Below are 18,066 nucleotides of genomic sequence, written 5' to 3' on the forward strand. Positions count from 1 at the left end.
ATATCATGTCTTTGACCCAAAGTCTTGAACAAATGAGCATATACTTATTGCTAGTTATTGATGAACATAATTATTATTAATTGTTTTGTTCTTATTCTATCCTATAAAATCTTGTGAACACAACTATTACTTTTGATCCTGACATCATTGAGTACTGATTTTTCTTGGAGTTGGCGTGAGAAGTATTTTTTGTAGTAATCTGCTACGTTGATTCTCCTAAACAGTGCAGGTCTTTCGGAGGTAACCAAGCTTTCTATTGGGCTTATAACTTTGTTCATTTGAGGTTTGTGAAATGTAGCAATAGAAATTCTTTCTTTCTTTGAGTTAACTGTTACACGGTGTTCGATGCTCCGATAAATTTCATTGGTCAGTATCTGCAATAAAATCATAATTAAAGAAGACAAAAAAAATTTCTCAAAGAAAAATATTTTAAAGGTTTACATAGTGTACTAATAAGACACTTTTTGAGATTCCAAAAAGTGTAAATATAATATTTTTGTTAACTTTAGAATGATCAGTGTCGAGTATGTTAAAAGATTTTAAGGATTTCACTAATATATAAACATTCACTAGTGTCCTTAGGTATTCATGTTGGATCGAGTTGATTCGAGTTGATTGCTAAAAAAATAAAAACATGTCACACATAGACTATAATTATTGATGGCTAGGTGACAATGACCTAAGCAATATATATTCTATGGATTCAAGTTATTTGTTTTATTGTAAACCAAAAAGAGACACTTTTAAGCTTGTGCTCTACTCTCTAAATTGATAAAGTTACTCTATCTATTTTTATGACTTATTGTTGTTGATTTTCTCCAAATCTTTAGTGCATATTAACTTTTATGTTGTGATTATTTTCTTACAATATGTTATTTGTTGTTCTTCATGTAGCTTAGCATGAGAAAAAAAATAATTTTCTCAAATTACCTCCAATATGTCTCCAACATTAATGATGAATGCATTAGAGACTAGTATAATAGGCATCCACATTCCATCTTTTCTTATTTGCAAGCCATCTACTTCATTTGCTTGGAGAAGAATGGTAAGGGAACCAGCATCAGAATGAGGCTTCAGTCCAATTACATTTTCTGGTTGGGGACATGGAGGATAATAATTTAATCTCATTGATTGACTTACATCTTCAAATAAATTTAACAGTTCATTTGGTTTGGTTTTGAGAGCCATTTCCATATACCTAATGATTTCCATGAAAAGTTTTTCGAGTTGCAAGGAATAATTATCAAGATTGTCTCTGCATTGATACAGGAGATGTTAGAATTTCCTAGTTGCATTTATTATCACATAATGTGATTATTTTATAATGATGAATACTTTACTTCATTTGATGAGTTCTACAAAAAAAAATTATATATTAATGGGCAATTTTTCATACACCATGAAAGTAGAAAGGCACAAATACAACAATAGATACAAAATAGAGAGCACATGCTGAAAATTTATTCGGTTATTTATGATTACATATTATGGAATATCATGTAGTTTGATGACTAATATGAGATTAATAATATGAAAATTTATGTAGTTTAAGCCATCTCGTTAAGTATGGACTTGTTATATATGTCTAGATATCATATGGCTTAGTTATTATGAATGAATTTAATGATGAGTTGAAATAGAAACTAAGGTTACATAATAGAGTTATAGTCCCAAAAGTATGTATATGCCTCATATTTCCTAATATAGTGAAGCTACTGCATAGAACACCTTCGTTGCTCCATTTAAATAAGAGTGCTTGGTATATTTGACCTCAAAATTCTCATTTTTTGAAAATGTAAATAGTTATAAATTTTGGAAGAATAAAAAAAGTAGTTATTATGATGAAGGAGAGTAAGACTTTTATAATACTCTTTTTTAAGCATTAATCTTCAATGTGCGATTCTTTTTCAAGTATTGATTCCTCCAGAATCATAATATAGCATTCCCTTTAAGAGTTAGCATCTCAATAGCTCCATTCCAATCTTAGGAACATCAATCCACCTTTTACTGTAATATCCTCACTATGTGGCCTATAATGCTTAAGTCACAGTAGATTGATAACAAAAGTATTATAACATATCCTAACATGTCACCACACTATCATACATGTAACTAATGATAATATTTGCATGAATAAGAGCCTGTAAATATCCACGCAAGTAATCATAGAGTGAATGACACAAGTGAGAGAAAGTCGAATTCTTGTCATCGATCTCATGATTAGCATTAATGTAACAAAGAAAATCTTAAGGTTGGTTACAAGTTTAATTCATCTACAAATGATTATCTCTAAAAGGAGAGGAACATGACTAGCCTAGTTAAAACAACCAATGTATTGACATAAATCCTCCATATGTGACTCCATCTATCCATACAATCCACTATGATCCGTATTAGAAAAAATGTTAAAAGCAATGGATGAAAACCTAATAATGGTTTCTAGTATGATAAAAAAAAAGGATAAATATTATATAAAGATGCTTAAATTTGTAAGAGTCTCTAATTTCTACACCAAGTCTCAATTTTCTAAAGTTTAATTAATCTATAAATCAAGTATATTTCTTCTGTCACAACCCAGATCAATAGCCTAGGATTTTACTAACATCTGACATTACCCATTACCTTTAATACCTACACAGGTTAAGACAATCATGAATAAGGCATACATTTCAATAACAACAAAATCACAATTATTTCAAACATAATTATCACATGAATAATCAAGTAGAAAATTATGAACAATTATACACATCTATGAATCAAACAATTCATACGACAAATGCTTATTCTATTGGTCATAAGCTCACATGTCAGTTATCTGCCAGAATCAACACATCTAGTATCTAACACTAGACATAGTCTTCTAGTCGTCCTTCTCATAAGGGATGTAATAGAACTTTCCAGAAGCATGTAAGAATCAGGAAAATTTTTCTGTCACTTTTTCTTAGAGAAAAACTATCTAAGGATTGTATACTCGAATACCCTTACGATCTAGAATAAAATCATATACAATCCAAATATTATATATCCCAAAATATCTATAATAAAAATGTCCAAATTATCGTATAAGTAGGATGAAAACACCATTGCCAAGTCTGAAACCATAAATCAAGCAAGCAGCATAAAACTCTCTCCCTTGCTAAAATCATTAACCATAATCACTATCATAAACCTCAAATTAATATCCTCTTATAGTACCACTTCCATTCTACTCATAAATTGAAGATCATATAACATGTTGTATCATATCACAATCATAAACACATTCTTACTTTCCTAATCTCTCATTTAAGATCCAACGGGATTTGGCTTAAGCAATTCTATGGGCTTGCAAGTCAAAGGCCTCTATAAACAATTTTGCTAGACCTAAGGTAGAGGTTTCAAATTACTTTAAAACTTGCAAAAATAACTTTCTCCTGTGTTTGTGGACTTTCATTCATTGCCCTACTCATTGTGTACATGAACACCTGCCTCAAAAGTAGTTTAATTCTTAGTTCAATTCCACGTGTATTGAGAAGTGAAATTCTTGCTAGTGGTATCGCATACACGAACTCGCTTCGCATACGCAAAGGTACATTCATTGTTGAGTTCCCTTCACTTCTTCTTTCAACATCCCAATGTAAAAAAGAAAAAGAAAAAATCATAACTTACTCTATAAAACTTGTAGTTAGCCTTCACTCTTTGAAATCATAAAATTAGACACATAAAACTTTCTAATATAACAAACTCCACCTTAATCAATACACTAAAGGTCATGTTCTTGCCGTTCAAACTTTGCCTATTTTCTGAAGAATTTTGCTTTTCCTCCTCCCATTCTCTTCTTTTCTTCCCTAATACATACCCCAATTCATAGAACTTAAAATCAACTCTTTCATTCACATTTACACTACAAACATCCACCTTAAATCCTCCAATCATATACCTCAAAACATCAAACCTTCAATTAACCAAAATTATACAGACAACTTAAGAATCTTAATATCATAATACTTTAATATTTGACCTAATCAAAATCTCATAACCATATATCTCAATCCAAAATGCACACCAACATAAAACATCATCCAGCATCATTTTCTATTTAATCCATATGTTCATAACAAAAAATCCATCAACACAAATTATATGTGTGTCCATCACCATATATAAACCTAGGTTCCCCAATAAACATAATCATCACAAAATTAATTTTCAACCAATATATAACTAATTAACTTTTCACGTATCAATTCAACATCAACAATATTATTCAGTAAACCCTCAAATCCCAATTTGTCAGAGCCTCTAACTCAGGATTTGATAAACCCCAATTTTGTAATTTATCTTGTTTTGAATTTAGTGGATTTTATCAACTTTTCTCACATTTATTCAATGAAATAGCATGGTTTTGTGAATTTCTCCTAAATTGTGCTTAAGAGTGAAAACATGCTTTTTAGGCCTTAACATTGTTAAATTTAATTCACTTTAATTCCATTCGATGTCTTGATATGTTTGTTGAGGGATTCCAGGTTTATAAGGCAAGGATTGGATTGAAGAAGTGAAGAAAAAGCATGCAAAGTGGAGAATTCATAAAGAAATGAGGATTTGTGAAAATTATAGCGACGCGCACACGTGACCCATGCATATGCGTGACCAAGAAATTTTGCCAAGCGACGCGCACGCGTCAGCCACGCGTACGTGTGACACTGGTCACGTGACCTCATTAAAGGAATATGCTGGGGGCAATTTCTGAGCTGCTACAGGCCCAAATCTAACTCATTTCTGAAGTATTTGAGGCCAAAATCAAGAAGGAACAAGGGGAGAGCAATTAGGATAGTTTAGTAACATGCTTTAGGTCATATTTTAGAGAGAGAAGCTCTCTCTTCTCTCTAGAATTAGGGTAGATTAGGTTAGATTTCTCTTGGGTTTAGGCTTTAATTCTTGTTTAATTTAGTTTTTCTTTCAATCTCTTATTCTTATATCTTGGTTCTCTTAATTTCATTTGTTATTTCCTTTATTTTGTTGCTTTTATGTTATTGAACTCTTGTTTATTTTAAATTCTATTTAATGCAATTTTGATGTTTCTTTGTTTATTATTGCTTAATTGAGTTGCTATTATTGTTATTTTGTATTTTGTAGTTGTAGATTTTATATTTCTTGCTAATTTATTATGCCTTCCTTTTATATCTTTTAAGTGTTTGATAAAATACTTGGTTATGTTTTAGAGTAGAATTTCATACTCTTGGCTTGTGATTGAGGATTTAGGTCTCTTAAGATCATTGATGTCCAGTTTTATTGGTGATTTAGGGTTATTAGTTGGTTCTAGGACCAATTATATCTACTTGACTTACCTCTCCGATGTTAGAGGACAACTAAGTGGAATTAATCCTTTGTAATCACCATGTTGTGGTCAATGGTCCAAGATAGAAAATCTTGACTATTGATTCTTGCCATGAGTATATTTTAGTATTTATAATTTCTTTCTTTGATATTTAATTTCTTGTTTATCCAACACAAAACCCCCCCCCAAAATATACCCCATAACCAATAATATGCACACTTCCTTGCAATTTCTTTGAAAGACGACCCGATGTTTAAAAACTCTCGGTTTTTATTGAGTTTGACTTAAGTGACGAACAAATTAAACTTTGATTGAGGGTTGTCTATCGTTTGGATCTATACTTCGACGGAATTATTTTGTAAAAATTCCTAACCGACGATTTCCTTATATCAGGATTTAATATGAAATTAAAAAATATTTATCAAAGAACAAACATGTACCTTAACTTTTTCAAAGTTCTTTAAAGCTCTAAATCTACAAATCAATTGCCAAGAACTCCTAACAATACACAATATTTACCCAAGAATAATCATTTAGCTCCAGGGTTTAGGAACTTTAAATTTCTTAAAACTTTGGGATTTTGATCATAGGCACCTTAAATCTCAAAAATCAAGCTTTCTAACAATATCAAACTAAGAAATATAATTTTCTTAAATTTCTCTATGAAACTAGAAAATACTTAGAGAAGGAGAGGAAAAAATTCTTTATAATCATCTAGTGAAACTGATATGGTTGCATAGATGGAAAGGAGAAAAACCTTTTAATTGGAGAGAAGTTTTTATTAGAGATCCAAATAGTGCTTTAGGGTTTCTTTCTTTTCCCTCTCTCTTTATGTTTTTCTTCTTTGAGAAAAGAAGAAATTTAAAATTGAACAGAGATAAGGACCATATGTAAATCCCACGAAATTAATACATAATTAGCCAACAAATTAATTATTATCCAACAAAATTAGGAAAATAAATTATTATAATTCAAAGAAGTAGAAATATTGTTTTTTTATTTGGTCATGAGAAGTAGAAATATTTAAAATACAAATTTTAACACTAATTTTAAAGATTTTGGCCCAAAACCGGTCCAACGGACCGAGCCGATTAGACCAGGTCCAAACCAGATCCAAAGGCCCTTTATATAAATTATGAGACGCAGCCATTTCACGCTGAGACTTGGGGGGTGAGGGGACCAACAAGAACCAAAACCTTATCTCAAACTTCAATTCCACATATCTCTCAATCCGCCACGCGACCACTGCGCCAAGCTCTACAAAACCATCTGAACAAAGTGGTAAAAAATTTACAATTTCTCACTCATCCTTCCTCTCCTCATTTTTGAAAGTTTTGGGTTTGGATTTTGAGATATTATGGGATTTTGATGTTCTAGGATTGAATTAGCTTGAGGAAATTGTTGGGTTGTGTCAAATTGATTCGTGGGTAAGGTAAGAATCCTCAAATACTTTGTGAATTGATTGATTAGTGAGCCCTTATATTGATTTTAGTGATATTTTGTGGAATTAGACTAAATTATGTGTTTTGAAGACAAATTGGTTATATTGGAGGCTTGACATTGGACTTTGGTAGCTGGAAATCCATTTTTGGTGTGGTCTTGGAGAGGTGAAAGCTTGAGAAATGGTGGAATTTGAGGGGTTCCGGGCTTAGGGAGGAATCGACCAATGTATGATTTTGTTTTCTCGTAGTTAATGTATAATGTCATGTGAAAACTTAGGCTAGTTGACCATAGAATAAGTTGAATTATATGAATTATTGAGGATTAATGATTATTGTTGGTTATTGTAAATAGTTTGAATGGTTAGAATGAGGAACTTAATGTATACATATTCATATAGGTGATATTGTGTTGAATGAGTTAATGTATCAAGTGGTTGGAATGTTGATTATGTAAGTAAATGAATGTTTGATACAGAGTAGGAATGATTGTGTTGGTTTGGATATGACTTGGTTGATTTTGGATTGAGGTTTTGGAAAGAATAAGGTTTTGAACTCTTTGGTAAAAACTTATTTTTGACCAACTTCAGCAAGCCATTACTTGGCTTCCGGAATCCAAATTTTGTAAAAGTTATTTTGAATGAAAATTGGATCTGTGAAGTTTATACCATTCGAAGAACAGACAAAATATGAATTTCAACAAAAATATTATGCGCGTTCGAAATTGGGTGTGTAAAACTGATTTTCTGGAAACTTAGCAGCTTTTTGCAAATTCTGATGGGCATGCGTGCACAAACATGCATGCGATGCAGACCCTGGGCTCTGCCCAGATGTCCTGCGTATGCGGGCATGGTTTGCGTACGCGAATATGTCAAAAATTCACTCATGTGTATGCAGGGGCGTGCGTGCGTACGCGAAAATGTTATATTTACACTCACGCATACGTGACTAAAGGTCTGCGTATACTGGGACCCCATTTTGTTTCATGAGCTCGCATATGTGGACAGTTCTCACATACGCGACTTTGGCATTTTTACACCCATGCGTACGAGAGCATGGGCATGGGTATGAATGACCCCTGTGTTTCTAAAAAGTGTGTTTTTAAGTTTTTTAAACCTATTCTCTAGCTTTCCAAATGTCTTTAACATCTGTTTAAGGTCGCTTACCGAGTCTTTAAGCTTTAGAACAAGGGTGAATGTGTTGAATGAGTTAGATAGAGAATTGAGGAAGAGATTGATGAGTGAATGGTCAAATTGTTGAAGCGACGAAGTGGTGAATGAAACATGATATGTAACTGATAATGATGATGATGATAATAATGATGATTTAGAGATGGAATGAGACGTGAATTCATGATAACAATGAAAATGATAAATAACGAATTAAAAAGCTTAACTTGACTTGTATAATTGAGACAAATTATTGATCCTCTGTACGTAAGATGTGACCAAGCACTTTAACTCCCCGAGTTCCCCATGGACATGCATATATATATGAATTTTTGCTTGGGGTATCCCCCCATGTATAAATTTGAGCTTGGAGTTTTGTCTCCCCTATGGATGAGCTTGGGATTTTTTCCATAGATATTATTGAGCTTGGGAATCTGCGTACAGAGAGACCGTCCAAGGTCTACTAGGACATGTCGGGTTGGCTGTATAACCGATAGTTGAGCTCAACAGCCGTAGGACAGGCATACATCATACGCATTTGAATGCTTTGCTTGGGTTTATACTTGTTTTGGTTTGTCTAACTATTTTACCATGTTTATCTGCTACTTGTTTACTTGCAGTATCTGAATTTTATCTGTGTTTTTTTTTGTTTGACTTGTTTGCGTATGTACCTAATAGACCCCTCTTTTGATAGAGGAGTGATGAACGTTGTTCCACTGGTGTTTAGGAGGTTTTTTTGAGGCAGGAGATGTAGAGTTAGACTAGGCTAGAATCCCTTAGACAGATTACCGATAATATGGATTTAGAATCAATTTTAAGATTAATTTGAATGTCAAAGTCCTAGGAATGCCTCTGCTTTTCCGGGACCTTATATATTACTTATGTGGACACCATTAACATAATAAGAACCCTCAGTTCCCATTCCATACATATTTTTGCTATTTTTTAGATGCAAGTCGAGATGCACCTTGGTTAGCGTCTGGAGGTCTCTTTGCAAATGAAGATATCACTTTGGGATGTTATATTTTGGTTTTAGGCTATATACTCATGTATATAGATTCTCCGTAAGTGTATCTTATATATCATCCCTCTTAGAGGTTGCTTTTGGAGAAACATGAGTTTTGTTTATATTTTGGGAAAACTTTGGGTTGTATATTTATGTATATATGTATACTTTGGCTGCCCTTGGCTTTGCAGATCGAGTATGGAGCTTGATATCTGTATTTTGGAACTTTGATCCATATTTATCTATATATATATATTAGTTTTCTTACGATCTTACGTATTCGTCTGTGTTTATCTTTCATGAGTGATGCTTTTTTTGTTTCGATTTTGTTTAGCTTCTTCTTCAAGGACCTCGTTATGATTTTCTTTCAACTATATTTATATGTACATCTTTTCTTTTAGAGGTCATAATACCATGCCACCTCTGCTTTACGACTTAAGTGTAAGGCTTTGTGTGGTAGGGTGTTACATTATGGTATCAGAGCATTTCGTTCTTGTAGTGCCTGAGGGATGGACTGACTATGCTTCTGGACATACTCTAGGTTTTTGTAAATGCTAATTAGGATATATAACTGATATATGTGGCATACTTGTTCATGAGCATACATTTGGGACTTTGAATCACTAGACTTGAGATATTGAGACTAATCACCTTGATATCACTTGTTTGGTGTGAACAAGGACCAGATGACGTCTCCTGGACGCACTCGTGGTTGAGGGTGAGGTCAGAATAGTAATGCAAAATCTGAAACAACTGCAAATGATCCCGTGAACTTCATGAATGCCCTGGAAAATATGGCGGCTGCTATGCAGGCAACGACTGAGGTCCTTGGTCAGCAAATTAACAATGGAAACGAGGGTAATGTCAAAATGGGCCGATGACCTTAGCGATCTTCATGAAGATAAATCCACCGATCTTTTGAGGAACCACAAATCTCACAGAGGCTGATAATTGGTTTCAGACGATAGAACGAGCTTTGCAAGCACAGCAAGTGCCTGAGGACTAGTGTGTTGAGTTTGCCACTTACAAGATGGTGGGTGAAGCCCAGCATTAGTGGCAGGAAACCCGACGCCTTTTGCTTTTCAATATGAGTTTTATAAGAAGTATTTTCCTAATTCAGTCAGGACGACGAAGGAGCTTGAGTTGTTACCGTTGAAGCAGGGTCTTATGTCAGTAGCGGAGTACACCAGTCGGTTTGAGGAACTATGCCGGTTCTCTAGAATTTGTCAGGGTGATCCAGAGTATTTTGAAGAGTGGAACTGCATAAAGTGTGGGGGTGGTCTATAGAGTTACATTTTGAGCACTATGGGCCCAATGGAGATCAGAACCTTCTCTAAGCACTGGCTAAGCTTAAGGCTCAGCTGGAGGAATTAATGAGTAAGAACTTCATTCGTCCAAGTGTTTCTCCATGGGGAGCACCAGTGTTGGTGAAAAAGAAGGATGGAAGTATGAGACTATACATAGATTACAGACAACTAAATAAAGTAACTGTAAAGAATAAATATCTATTGCCGAGAGTTGATGATCCGATGGACCAATTGCTGGGAGCTGGTGTCATTTCCAAGATTTTGAGGTCTAGTTACCACCAAATAAGGGTGAGAGATGAAGATATCCCAAAAACCACTTTTAGAACTCGTTACGGCCACTACGAGTATACTGTAATGACCTTTGGGTTAACCAACGCCCTCGTGGTGTTTATGGATTATATGAACCGGATATTCCATCCTTTCTTGGACAAATTTGTCGTCGTCTTCATTGATGACATCCTAATCTACTCTAAGACCGAGGAGGAACACGCGAAAAACTTATGGATCGTGCTGCAGATTTTGAAAGAGAGGAAGTTGTACGCTAAAATTTCTAATTGTGAATTCTTGAAGAATGAAGTGAAATTTCTAGGTCACATGGTAAGTCAGCAAGGAATAGTTGTAGATCCTTCTAAAGTTGAGGCAGTGATGGATTAGGGACGGCCAACATCAGTAACGGAAATCAGGAGCTTCTTAGCTTTGGAGGGATATTATCGGAGGTTTATCAAGGGTTTTTCATAAATTGCGTTGCCTTTGACAAAGTTAACTCAGAAGAATGCGCCGTTTGTTTGGACATCAGAATGTGAGGAGAGCTTTCAAGCCTTGAAGTAGAAACTGACTGCAGCACATGTACTTGTGTTACCCGAACCTAATGAACCTTTTGAGGTGTATTGCGATGCTTCGTTGAAGGGATTAGTGTGTGTGTTGAAGCAACCCGCAATATCGTGGCGTATGCTTCTCGATAATTTATACCTCACGAAGTAAATTACCCAACTCACGACCTGAAACTCACTGTGATTGTGTTTGCGCTAAAGGTCTGGAGACATTACCTGTATGGGGTTAAATTACAAGTTTTCTCTAATCACAAGAGTTTCAAATATCTCTTTGATCAGAAGGAACTGAATATGCGCCAGAGGAGGTGGATGGAGTTGCTGAAGGACTATGATTTCAAATTGAGTTACCATTCAAGAAAAGCTAATGTCGTGGTAGATACGTTGAGCCGAAATCATTATACGTTGCTTGGATGATGGTTAAGGAAGAGGAGCTATTAAGAGAGTTTGAGAACCTCAATTTGGGCGTCAAAGAAGTAGCAGCCAATATGGTTTTGAACCAGTTGCATGTCTCTAGTGATTTTAAAGCTGAGATTCAGAAGGCTTAGCGGAATGATCAGGAGCTACAGAAAATGCTACAAGTAACTGAAAAAAAAAAAGAAATAAGGAGAGGTTACCCAGGACAGAAAGGAAGTTTGGAGGTACAAGGGAAGGATTTGTGTACCGAATGTGGGAGACTTAAGGCAAGATATGTTAACTGAAGCTCACCGAAGTAAGTTTTCAATTCATCCAGGAAGTACTAAAATGTATCATGACCTGAAGATGATGTTCTGGTGGCCAGGAATGAAGAACAATGTGGCATTGCACATTTCAAAGTGCTTAACCTATCAAAAGGTAAAAATTGAGCACCAAAGATCGTTCGGGACCCTGCAACTGATGCATAGTATCATTTACTTTAATTTCTTAGTGAATTCTTGTTAGAAATAAGCAATTCTTGACCTACATTGCTTGATATTGAAGAAATTATAGATATTGTGAGGACACTACTTTGAGTACTTTAATTTCGTGAATTGCAGAAAAAGGGACACAAAAAGTAGCACAAATGAGATAAGGGTTATTGGTGTGTCCCCAACGTGCTATTGGCGTGTCTCCAAGCTTGGCATGCCATTGGCGTGCCTTCAAAGTGGCACGCTGGGCCAATGACACAGAGATCTCTTTAATCAAACTCAAGCCTGGTGTGCCTTGGGCGTGTGGTTGGCGTACCAAAATCCACATGCCCTCAAGCTTTCAAAATGGGCATGCCTTTGGCGTGTGGTTGGCGTGCCAAAACCACACGCCCTCAAAGATGCAACCTTGGCGTGGATAGGGCATGCCTAGGAAGTGGCACGCTGGGTCAATGGCACAGAGATATCTTCAATCAAGCTCAAAAGTGGTGTGGCATTGGCGCTTCATTGGTGTGCCCTTAGCGTGTGGTTGGCGTGCCAAAATCACACGCCCCCAAGCTCAGAAGTTGGCGTGGCATTGGCGCTTTATTGGCGTGTGGTTGGCGTGTGATAAACCACTATTTTATGATTCATCTTGTGCTCAATTGAGTCTTTTTATCAATTCTTCACCCACTTATTCATATAATTTGCATGGTTTTACAATTCCTTCCTTATTATGTGATACATATGAAAACATGTTTCCTAAGCCTTAAAAATGTTAATTTTAATTATCCTTTATTACTATTCGATGCCGTGATCTATGTGTTAAGTATTTTCAGGCTTCATAGGGCAGGAATGGCTTAGAGGACAGAAAGGAAACATGCAAAAATGGAAGGAACGCACAAAATGAAGTTTTGAAGAAAATGGCAGCGACGCGCACGCATGGATGACGCGGACGCGTGCCTAGCATAGAGCACGAGCGACGCGTACGCGTGACTGACGTGTACGTGTGACAAAGAAAATCTCCATATGACGCGCACGCGTGACCTACGCGTACGCGTGACTGGTGCCATGTGCAGAAAGTTGCAGAAGTCGCCCCCAGCGATTTCTGGGCTCCTTTTCGGCCCAAATACAAGCCCAGAAACACAGAATAGGGGCTGGAGAATGAGGGAATCAAATGATTATCAATCATTCAGACAATTTTAAGTTTTAAATGTAGTTTTTCTAGAGAGAGAGGCTCTCTCCTCTCTCTTAGATTTTAGGATTAGGATTTCTTCGTTTTCTCAATTCCAGGTTCAATGTTCCTTAAATTTAATTTCTCTTCTAATTTTATTCATTCTATTACTTTAGTTGTTTATTTTTCCAAATTGGTTTATGGATTCCTATGTTTAATTTGATTTTCTATTTAATACAATTCGAGATATTTCAGATTTATGGTTGCTTTCTTCTATTTATGATATAAATAATTTGGATTTTTCCCCTTTTGGCTTTGGTTGAGTAATTGGTGACACTTGAGTTGTCAAACTCAGCTGTTGATTGAAAATTAGAAATTGCTGATTGATTTGGATCCCTCTAAAGCTAGTCTTTCCATAGGAGTTGACTAGGACTTGAGGAATCAAATTGATTAGTCCACTTGACTTTCCTTTATTTAGTAAGGGTTAACTAAGTGGGAGCAATAACAACTCTCATCACACCTGATAAGGATAACTAGGATGAGATTTCCAGTTCTCATACCTTGCCAAGAGTTTTTCTAGTTATAGTTAGTTTGTTTCTATTGCCATTTACTATTGTTGCTTCTTATCTTTAAAAAACCCAAAAAGATACTTTTTTCATAACCAATAACAAACACACCTCCCTGCAATTCCTTGAGAGACGACCCGAGGTTTAAATACTTCGGTTATAAATTTTATTGGGTTTGCTTAAGTGACAACTAAAACTTTTGTACGAAAGGATTCTCTGTTGGTTTAGAAACTATACTTACAACGGGAATATATTTGTGAAAATTCTTTATTAATAGAAAATCCAGTTCGTCAGCGTGCCAAAACCACACGACCTCAAGCTTCAGCCCTTGGCGTGTCATGGGCGTGCCTGGGAAGTGGCACGCTGGGCCAACTTCCCAAAAGATGCCTCAAAGAGCAAAAGTTGGCGTGGCAAAGGCGTGTCTCAGGTGTGGGAAGAGAGACACGCCCTCGAAGCTTCATTCTTCTCCAAGTGGGCATGGGAGCTGGCGTGTCTCGGAAGTGGCACGTTGGGCCAACTTTCTAGGGAGCATAATACCCCTCTTGGCGTGAACTATGGCGTGTGGTTGACGTGTCAACCACCACGCACCCTCACAACTTGGAACAATTACATAATGGGCGTGCCAAGGGTGTGGCACGCTGAACCACCTTCACAAAACCTTCAATATTGGGTGTGCCACCAAAGTGGCACTTGCATGACATGCCATTCAATCTCAAGGCAATTTACCATCTTAGGCTCACAATCTTTGAAGAAAGAAGACTCAACTACAAGCAAGAGGACCATAAGTTGGATAGAATTGTAATTGTAGTGATTTGAATTGGATCTGGAGTGGCATTTTGGGAGTTGAGAGTAGTATATAACCCCAAGTGAACACTTAAGAAAGGGGACTTTTACTTTTGGATCTTAATTTTTACTTACCTTTACTTCTTTTTGCACTCTTCTTTTTGTACTTTTCACTTTTGATTCTTTTCTGAAAGTCATGAGTGGCTAATTCCCATTCATTGGAGTAAAGAGCTCTATTGTAATTTGATGGATCAATAATAATTTTATTTTTATCTTCAATTATTCTTTTATTAATTCTTTAGGGAGAATCTTCGTTATTCATTGCAATGATTCAATTATCTTGAGAAAGAAATTGAATCTAATTGAATTCTATGAGGAATTGAGAAAGGAATCATAGAATTAATGCTTGAAGTTCTTCCTCCCAATTGATGTGAATTTGGATTTGAGATTGATATGGTGACATATAATCAATCCATGATTTGATTCATGAAATTTTGTGGCTCTAAATCAGAGACTAACCTTCAACTCTTCTCATGAGCAATTAGATCAAGAGATTGGCAATTGATCAAGTTAAGAGAAATCAAATCACCAAGAGATTGGGGTTTGATTACTTATGATTTGCCAAGAAGTCAATAATTGAATGATTGAAGTAGAAATGAAACCCATTTTGATCCAGAGAATTCAATATTTCTAAACCCCCAATGATCCCCCTCTCATCCTCTTAATTCCCCTTCTTTGCTTTCATTTACTTAATGCTCTTTTACATTGTTGTGTTTATAATCTTGCAATTTACTATTCCTCCAATTTAGATTTCCAGCTTTTATATTTTGTCATCTTTACTTTCTAGTCTTTTAATTTCCAGCAATCTATCTTTTCAGTCATTTACTTTCTGCTTTTTACATTCAAAGTCATTTACAGCTTTTGATTGCTTTTTCTTCAAGTCATTTTACATTTCATGCTTATTTCATTACTTGTCCATCATCAAACTATGAATTGTCTAACCAGATTTCTCAATCAATCATTGTTTGCTTAATTCCTTAATCCTTGTGGGATCGACACTCACTCACCGTGAGTTTTACTACTTGATATGACCTGGTGCACTTGCCGGTAGTTCTACATAATAGTGAATTGTTTGTCAATTCTGTATCAGCAACCTTTGGAAATTTCGCAATGGAAATGGGAAAGCGTCGCAATGGACTTCATGTTTGGATTGCTGAGGATTCGGGCAGGATTTGATGCAGTTTGGATGATTGTGGATCGGTTGACGAAGTCAACTCACTTCTTGCCCGTCCGGATGAACTATACTTTGGAGGACCTGGCAGGCTTGTACATTAAGGAGATTGTATGGCTGTATAGTGTCCCTACCACCATAGTTTCTGACAGAGATCCTCATTTCACTTCGAGATTTTGGGGAGCTTTTCAGACAGCATTCGAAACTCAATTGAACTTAAGCACTGCATACCATTCTTAAATCGATGGTCAATCAGAGAGGACGATACAAACCCTAGAAAATATGCTGAGGGCTTGTGTGCTGGATTAACCGCTTAGGAAGATTCAACTTTTTCTTATGTCTAGAGGAAACTTATCTTGACAATGGAGGCATTCATCTATCTCAACAAAAGTTTGTTATGACACAACCAGACTTGTCATATTCTGTGAACAGAGTTTCTCAATTCATGCAGGATCTTACTTTAAATCATTGGAAGGTTGTAAAGCATATCCTAAGGTACTTGGTTGGCACAGTAAGTCATGGAATTACATTTTCTAAACGCACTAATTTTGGATTTTCTGGTTTTGCTGATGCAGATTGGGCAAGTGATCTAGATGATCGTCGCTTCATTACTAAATGGGGAGTAACTTGATTTTGTGAAAATGTCACAAGCAAACCAAAGTGAGTCATAGTAGTACAGAGGTAGAGTATCAAGCTTTAGCTTCAGTCGAAGAAGAATTAGTGTCAATTTGGCACTTATTGAGCGAGCTTCAATCTCTTAGTCTATAGCACCCACAATATATTGTGATAATCGGTCTGCAAGCATGCTTGCAGCTAATCCAGTGTTACACAATCACTGTAAACATTTGAAATTTGACTTACATTCGCTAAGAAAAATGGTAAACAGTCGACAACTGTATGTGGTGCATATCCCGGCAAGAGACTAAATCGCAGATGCCTTAACTAAACCTTAATCATTCAATATGTTCAACATCCTTCAGGACAAACTTAGGGTCAGTCCTAATCTTCCTTACCCTAAGAATGAAGAGGGGTTTATGAAAAGTGTACAAAGTGATAAAGGGTAGAGATATGGGAAACAGAGGGAGAGTAAGTTATTTTTCCTCCAAATTCTGTTACCTTTCTCTTTCTATTCTGTCAGGCTATTAGTGTATAAATACCATAATTCTCTCTCAATGTACTGGTACAATAACAAGCTTAATATTATGCATACGTTTAATCACAAACACTACTATTCTTTCATCTTCTTCATAGTGATAAATATAATATTTGTTCTTGGCATTTTGATTTGTGAAGTTTGGAAATTGTAGCTTCGTTTGTCTTGTGGTTGAATCAGTTTGAGTTTGTTTGTCTTTATTTTGGTAATATTGTCTTGATTCAAATTCTTTTTCAAGACATATAAAACCTACATTTATCAATTCAGTTTTAAGTCCTTCACCCGTATTTTTGCATACGATGGAAGTGTGTTAATGATGAAAACATCTGCCCATTCTAATTTTTGTTTCTCAGACACCACAAACAATTGACCAAACCCTTCTATGTCGCCAGGTTTTTGCCATAATTTCTTTTTCTCTTCTATTGGAAGATTGAAGAAGTCTTGAAAGCCTAACTTCACACTTTCAATCAACGAAGGGTCGACTCCATGATTAATCAACTGCAGATAATTATGACATTATAAAATTTATAAAACAATAATATGTCTCACCAACCATAATCATAACTTATCATATTTTTCTTTTTAGGGAGTTAGGTATGTATTTTATGTGAAGTACTAAATTTAATACTCTTTTAATTTTGTTTCACTTCCAAATCTTTAATCCAAGACCCCTGATTAAGAAAAGTTAATATATACGCATAATATATATTTATCTTAAAATTTTATTCTTATTTAAAATTTTAAATTTAAGCTACATTATATGTAGAAAATAAATATTGTAAAGTCAAAATTAAAAGTCAAAGTATATATGCAAAACATATCGATCTAGCTATTTGTAATATTAACTAGTTATTATATGATTATATAAATAAAATATTGTTATATGTCATCAACAGTATAATTATTTTCTTAGTAAACTGCCTTTTAAGTTAGTAACATTTACCCAAAAAAATTGATGATTCATTGAAAGGCTTCCTTGCAATAATCAAATATCTATCTAATAATTTATTATTTACAACACTTAGTTAGTTTTTTTATAAATTAGGTCATGCCACAGTTTTAGTTATTTTTTTTTATAAAATTAGGTCATGCCACAGTTTTAAATGGCGTGATTTGTTACTGTGGTACCTATAATAATAATTAAACTCAAAAGCACTTGCATGATTGAAACTGATCACATCCCTTCTCTTAGGCCATTATAGTCATGCTGAGATAGTGTTCGTTTATT

The 18,066-nt window shown here is 35.2% G+C and overlaps 2 protein-coding genes across 8 annotated transcripts in view; both read right to left on the bottom strand.

The window, feature by feature from the left end:
* LOC107643832 (protein SRG1-like) lies at positions 7-4,404 on the bottom strand. 2 transcript variants are annotated; one of them, XM_016347586.2, is made up of 3 exons: positions 1,199-4,404; positions 931-1,091; positions 7-374 (listed from the first exon to the last, which is right to left on the bottom strand). In XM_016347586.2, the coding sequence occupies exons 1-3, from the start codon at positions 1,293-1,295 to the stop codon at positions 102-104; spliced, it is 531 nt and encodes a 176-aa protein (XP_016203072.1). In that variant the 5' UTR covers positions 1,296-4,404; the 3' UTR covers positions 7-101. The 2 variants fall into 2 exon arrangements, with proteins under 2 accessions (XP_016203072.1, XP_020979931.1); XM_021124272.1 differs by having other exon boundaries at positions 931-1,314.
* The window catches only part of LOC107640903 (protein SRG1), a 4,482-nt gene continuing 1,186 nt past the window's right edge, over positions 14,771-18,066 (bottom strand). For all 6 annotated transcript variants that reach the window (XM_021124274.1, XM_021124276.1, XM_021124277.1 and 3 more), the window contains exons 3-4: positions 17,121-17,336; positions 14,771-14,812 (exon numbers count right to left, since the gene is read on the bottom strand). In XM_021124274.1, the coding sequence (XP_020979933.1) occupies positions 14,786-14,812; positions 17,121-17,336 (243 nt within the window). In that variant the 3' untranslated portion in view covers positions 14,771-14,785. The remainder of the gene's footprint in view (positions 14,813-17,120; positions 17,337-18,066) is intronic.

The sequence above is a fragment of the Arachis ipaensis genome, chromosome B05, assembly GCF_000816755.2.
Source record: "Arachis ipaensis cultivar K30076 chromosome B05, Araip1.1, whole genome shotgun sequence".
Lineage (NCBI taxonomy): Eukaryota > Viridiplantae > Streptophyta > Magnoliopsida > Fabales > Fabaceae > Arachis > Arachis ipaensis.

What these genes read in the sequence shown, in the direction of transcription:
- LOC107643832 (XM_021124272.1), bottom strand. Translation starts at nt 1,212, where the DNA reads ATGGAAATCATTAGGTATATGGAAATGGCTCTCAAAACCAAACCAAAT. An exon ending in ATGTTGGAGACATATTGGAG is followed by an intron (nt 375 to 930) that starts GTAATTTGAGAA and finishes ATTTTATTGCAG; the next exon opens with ATACTGACCAATGAAATTTA.